The following is a 6,000-nucleotide window of genomic DNA, read 5'->3' on the forward strand; positions in this document are numbered from 1 at the left end:
TTTACCCCTTTCTGTGTCAATGTGCTCTCGTTAGAAGAATGGGCAGAACAAAGTTCAAGTTTCACAGCCGTGGGTTCTATTGCTGTCTTTCATTCGCCTCTAAATTGTTTCCAGTCTCTAAAGCATTCCATAAGTGTAATTTTCCTACGTTTAAGCACACGAGTAAAGCTAATTCATGTCACATCAATCCCCGTTTATACTCATGCTCTCTGAATGTAAAGCACTTTCACGAGCTTTTTTGGTGCAGGGATGCCTTTTTAACTGCCGCAATTAAAGGTGAAATGGAACCGGTGACCTGGATTTCATATCCAGTGTACTGTACAGTACTTACCAGTTACTGAAGGCCTTACCTACTTTATTTCCAAGTCCCAATGCGAACATTGCTGCTGCACCAGCGATGTACTGTGCCACCCGTCACCAATCTGGACAGCTTACGCTTAAAAACTATGACAATCTATGCGTATGCATTTACTCCCTTCATGAAATATATTATTCAGAATGCAAAGCCTAAAAGCACAATATTAAGTATAGCTTAGGGTGCAGTGAGGGCGTTTACATAAATTTAATTCTGGTTAAAGAATTAAAAATTGTGCTTGCAAATCAAGTGATATTTAACATATAAACACAATGTAAACAAGCATTAGGTCAGGGCCAATTTTATTGACAGGATAGATCAATGACACCACACTATTTTTTTCGAAGACGAATAAAAATGCATAAATACACAAAGCTAGCCAAGACAACGCAACATCAAGAGCGCCCCCAGTTTATAAACTAAGTGCCGAAATACACCAAGCGCAATCACTACTCTAAAGCTAAACATAAAATGGTTATAATGACATTGCCAGTGTTGGAAAAACCGATTATGATTGTATTAAATAGTTGCAACTACATTTTAAAAAACCAGAACGAAAAAAACTAATCATTTTTTGAGGCTACGGGCCATCTGAATTTCAGCCATTAGATCTCTCAGGTATTTAATTTCTCGACTCAACGAGTCGGCTTTTTCATTGAGCGTACGGTTACGGTCTTCAAGCTTATCTCGCTCGACCTGCAGAATTTCAAGTTCTTGTTTCTTTTTCTGCCGGTAGCGCGTTGCGGCCGTCTTGTTCTGATCCTTCTTTTTCTGAAACCTGCCCTCGCCCGCAGGCGAATCGCTCGCCTCGGGGGACGACGGGCAGGAATCGGAGACCAACTTAACTTTGGGGAAAGCGTGGCCGCCGCCGCGCTTAGGCATGCCGCTGTATGGCGTGCGCCTGCACTTTTTGGGTGTCGTCTCCGCACGTGGCACGACAACTTCCACTTTGACTTCATCTTTGGAGTCAAAGCTTTCGCCTTCTTCAGCAGAGGTGTGTTCAGGGCTTGCCTCACTCTCTGTCAAGTAGGACATCTCAAAATCAAAATCTGGTGCTGCGGGCTCTTTAATTACAAGTAGAATCTCTTGGGGTACACTTTCACATGGGCTGTCCCCATCAGTGCAGTACTCTGAAGATGGGGACAAAATGGGCGAAATCGGAGGCGTGCAAGGCGCCACCTGATCAGAGCCGAGAGAGCTTGAAGAGCAAGGAGAGCATGGTGACTGCATACAGGCTGAAGACTCGGATGAACCCAGGTTAGCCTCAATATCGAATAGTTCTATCGTGGGCAAATTATCATTTTGAAGAAGGTATGTGTCAAATTGCATTTTAAATAAGCTTTGCTGAGGATCCCCAATGTCAAGAATGGACTCGTGGTGCATATTGTCTAGACCAAACCCAGGCTGCTGGTTCAGGGGCTCTGCTTTTGGATCGGTCAGGCCCAGGTTCTGGTCCAAACAGAGGCCGCCAGAATGGAAGAGACCCGTCTCCTTTGCGAACGACAGATGATCAGTCTCTGCCTCAAGCAAGAAGTCCAAGTCCATTGTCCATTCAGGCTGTCCAAAGTCAACCACTGTGGAAGAGCACAAAAAAAAGTTTAAATCCCATACACGCGAAAAATGTGATTGACAACTGATGGAAACACAATCTTTACTTGTAGTTGTATGCTCTGTAAAAGTGCTTATTTCATAGGTCTGTGGCTCAGGTGTATTATTTAGAACGCAGGAAAATGTAATCTGCCACATGAATGTAAATATGGAAAACATATCCAAGGCCTCCAATGCATTCAAGGACAATCTCATTTTTACCTGTGTGAAAAACAATTACAGTACTGTAAACGTGTATTCCTAATCAACAAATACGATTTAACACTGCATGGGGCTTCAGTGGCCGTTTGCAAACACCAATGACGTCATTCAAATGTTTTTGGCCCGACTCACCCCACCCTGAACAAAAAAAAAGAAATAAAGGAATGTGGTAGAACCGGGATGGAATGGGGGTGGCCGATAAAAACGCACGCACCGAGTCCAGACAAGGGGTCGTCAGCCATCTCCAAGGGCGACCCACGGTGGCCCTGGAATATCTCCGCGGGCAAAGCTGTTGTGTTCTCCGCCATCATTTCTGTATCTTTTCTCGTGATGAATTTCAGGAGATTTTAGTGACGAAGCATGGAAGATCTTTATGCTGTCTAAAGCAGCAAGCCTGTCGTCGGTGTATGCATCGAGAGACCTGCAATGACAATGACACACGCATTTTGTTAGGACTCGTCGAAAAGGTTTGGAATAAAACTTTACCTGGAGGGGAAAAATTACCAAAACCAAACGTTACACACACGCATTAAAAAACACAGTCCATAGGCAACAAATTAAACGACTTTTAAAATATTCGCCAACGTCGCCTTCAATTTCGTATGAGACAAGCCCGCGCACAGAGGCGAATTCTCAGTTTACAAACACGGCAAAGCCACTTGATCCACCAAACACGTGGTCACGGGGAGAAGCCAACCAAGAGCCGGCTGACAGCCAATAGCCATCACCACCCCCCTACGCGACAGGGCGGCGCGTCAAAGGAGAGGTGATGGGGAAATGGCGACGGTCCAAATGGCTGCCTTAAAAGAAGCCACGTGTTTCAAAACAACGCAGCTCTTTAAGATTCGCTGGGGGTTTTTGCGTGTGCTAGTAAAACTCTGAATTATCACAACTACATTATCGGGAACCCGCTCTCCACACCCCCCCACCTCCCATATCGAGTTGACTCACATTTTCATCGACTTGTGTAAGCATGTGGATGGGTTGATACTTTATCCCACGGCGCACTAATCCGTTAAATGTTTAACTTCTTTCGCGCCGTACGAAATCTGGAGTTGCCCGACACGACTCCGTCGTTGAGCGTTTACGCTTCGGTAGTTTCCCCATTGGGTTGTTACCATGTACACTGTTAAAACAATCGTGGACTGTTGAATGTGTTCATGGGTGACGGGAATTGATGGAATTTGGCATTATAAGCTCGAGGTGCGAGATTGCATCCAACTTGTCAAGTGTTTTGATCCCACATTGGGTGACAACTTGAGCTTTTGTTACGCGGCCTTTCTAACCAACATTGTAAAGACTAACATCGTTACCGATTGGGACTACACCAGTAACCCTCTATATATAAAAAAAATTATCGGTAAAACCCGGGTCTCCATTTCAAAGTATCACAACCAAAGTAAATTTCGGAGTCTCGCTTTAGAACCGTTTAGATTCCTTCTCCGTCACGAATAACTTCCGATGGTAACCTCAACAACGTTAGGGGGATCAGCAGTACACTCGATTATCCTCTTATTTAACCCATTATTCTCACGCGTTTTAGCCGAAGCGACTAAAATGGTTCACCCCACCACCAACCCCCTTCACGTGAAATGGCTCTCGAGATAATTCAACAAGGTGGTGATGGTGGCAAGTGGTTATTTCACATTGGATATCAGTGCTAAAGGACACCGTGAGCGAGTGGGTGACACGGGGGAAGAGGAATCCGCTGGGGTCGCCGTCTTCACAGCAACAACAACAGCGAGCAGGAAGCTCCCCGCCATCTTGACGCACGCTTCGTTGACGTTCGCACCCCCCTCTCCTCCACCCCCCACGTCGTGTCTAGACAACGACGTCGCCTCGAGTCGCTACATAAAACAAGGCTTACTAAGCCTTGTTATTAATAACGACGACACTCGCAACACGCCTATGAACGTAATACATTTGACGCCGAATTTTAACGCCCCCCACGTCAATGCGGTCGGACTCGACGGACACGTGTACCGCCGTGACCCACTTAGACGTTTCACAACTTAAAACACCGACAATTCTCACTCGACAACACAATCTTAGCTCGGTCACCACCACCGAATAGCAAAAACGATTTTGGTCGGGATACCGCCATGCGAGACTTTTGACCATTAACCCCCCCAACTCCCGTCGCATTATAAACGCGAGTTTTTTTTTTTTTAAATCGCATCAACACCGCACGAATAAACACAATCGTAGTGGCAACATTGCGCGGAACTCACGTCATGTTTGCAACTGGTGTGCGAGGTGCACTGCTCCGGCGTCACGGCGCAGCCTTAGATGTTGGCCATCGCGGCAAAATCTGATGGCAAAAGGGGAAAAGGGCGGGAAAGTGACGCGCGCGTGCGCGGGCGTTGCCTTATATAGAAGCCGCCCCCCCCCACGCCCCGCCCACCCGAGCCGCAGCACACACACACATGCGTGTCCATCCGCAGCTACGCCCAACAATACAAAGAAAAGTAGTCCCGTGACAAAAACAACGATTGTATTCGATTCGTCTTGTGACAACAATGGTTAATGCTTGCGTTAATTATACATGCGGAGGAGGAGTGTAATGAATTGGCTTTTTGTTTGTTTATCCGAGGTACAAGCTGGGTGTTAAAATGTAGGTTAACGCAGCGGCCAACGAGACACGTGACGAGATTATAATATAAAAACGCGAGATTAGTCGCGATTGACGGCGCTACAAATAAGAATTAATATTGTCTCGGACACGTACAGCCTTGCTTCATGTTCATCACGTTTTACTTGATTAGTAGAATTCTCATTTTGCGCAAAATGCCCAATGTTATCATTTTCATACACTACAGTATTGTTCCTTACATAAGTTATTTCGCCCCCTATAATGTTATTATACCACAAGCTACTAACGAATATAATTGTTTACATCCCTTTGTCAATCCACTCGCTGCTGGATGAAGGCTTCCCACACGGAGGGGTAATTTGACCATACTTCACCACGCTGGTCAATGGGGGTTTGTGAAGAAGGCTCATCCCTCAGTATCGATTAAGATATCAACTCCCCACTGACGTATTCGTGTAAGAATTAAACTACATTCTCAATTAATTCCCATTGACTCTAACCAGCCAGATTATATTTTACGTTTTTTCGGTAAAGTCACGTAGGTAAAAATAAATAATAAAAAGAATAGACTCTGATTAATAACGGTCTTGTTGACTCGATAATTTAGACAAGACTCTCTTACAAACACATTTAATGTTAACACAAGAAATGTCCCCTTCTGTTTGGAACCACGTTGATAACATGACTGCTGCTTCTGCTGACTCAATGTCAAGCAAATGCAAAGCTAACTTGATCTCTAAATTCAACCTCCTATCAAAGAAGAAACCAGAGCCACACATCACAAATCTGGATGTAAACAAGACCGTTATTAATCAGTCTATTATTTATATTTTTTACCTACGTGACTTTACCGAAAAAACTTAAAGAGTATGAATCCTTGCAGTCACGAAAGCTTCAAATCTAGAATATATTTTACATTAACGACGCATGATGAGGCCGTAATGCTGGCAGTGATACAAACATCATCCTTCAATATAATTCTGAGTATAGTTTTTGTTGTTCAAACGCGTTGAATTATAAAACCACGACGATCTGTCTCGAAACCAGCGAAAGTTGTTTTTGTTTTTGCATCTTTGTTGTCAAACAAACCCCACGAGCGTCAACGAGACTCTAAACATTCCACGCAAACAACACAGCGGCCGTCCGCACACTGTCTGTTGTTACTGTGACCTTATTGTTATATATTATTTAACATTGTTTCATCGTCACAACAAAGCCGGCCCTTCCTCCTTCACCAAAGGGG

At 44.6% G+C, this 6,000-nt stretch overlaps 1 protein-coding gene across 1 annotated transcript; it reads right to left on the reverse strand.

Annotated features, from left to right (window-relative positions):
* Positions 1–640: 640 nt before the first annotated feature.
* Positions 641–4,523, reverse strand: LOC144940785 (uncharacterized). The gene is made up of 3 exons (XM_078867187.1): positions 4,396–4,523; positions 2,379–2,585; positions 641–1,929 (listed from the first exon to the last, which is right to left on the reverse strand). The coding sequence occupies exons 2-3, from the start codon at positions 2,473–2,475 to the stop codon at positions 923–925; spliced, it is 1,104 nt and encodes a 367-aa protein (XP_078723313.1). The 5' UTR covers positions 2,476–2,585; positions 4,396–4,523; the 3' UTR covers positions 641–922.
* Between the last annotated feature and the right edge of the window lie 1,477 nt (positions 4,524–6,000).

The sequence above is a fragment of the Lampetra fluviatilis genome, chromosome 23, assembly GCF_964198595.1.
Source record: "Lampetra fluviatilis chromosome 23, kcLamFluv1.1, whole genome shotgun sequence".
In the NCBI taxonomy this organism is placed as follows: domain Eukaryota; kingdom Metazoa; phylum Chordata; class Hyperoartia; order Petromyzontiformes; family Petromyzontidae; genus Lampetra; species Lampetra fluviatilis.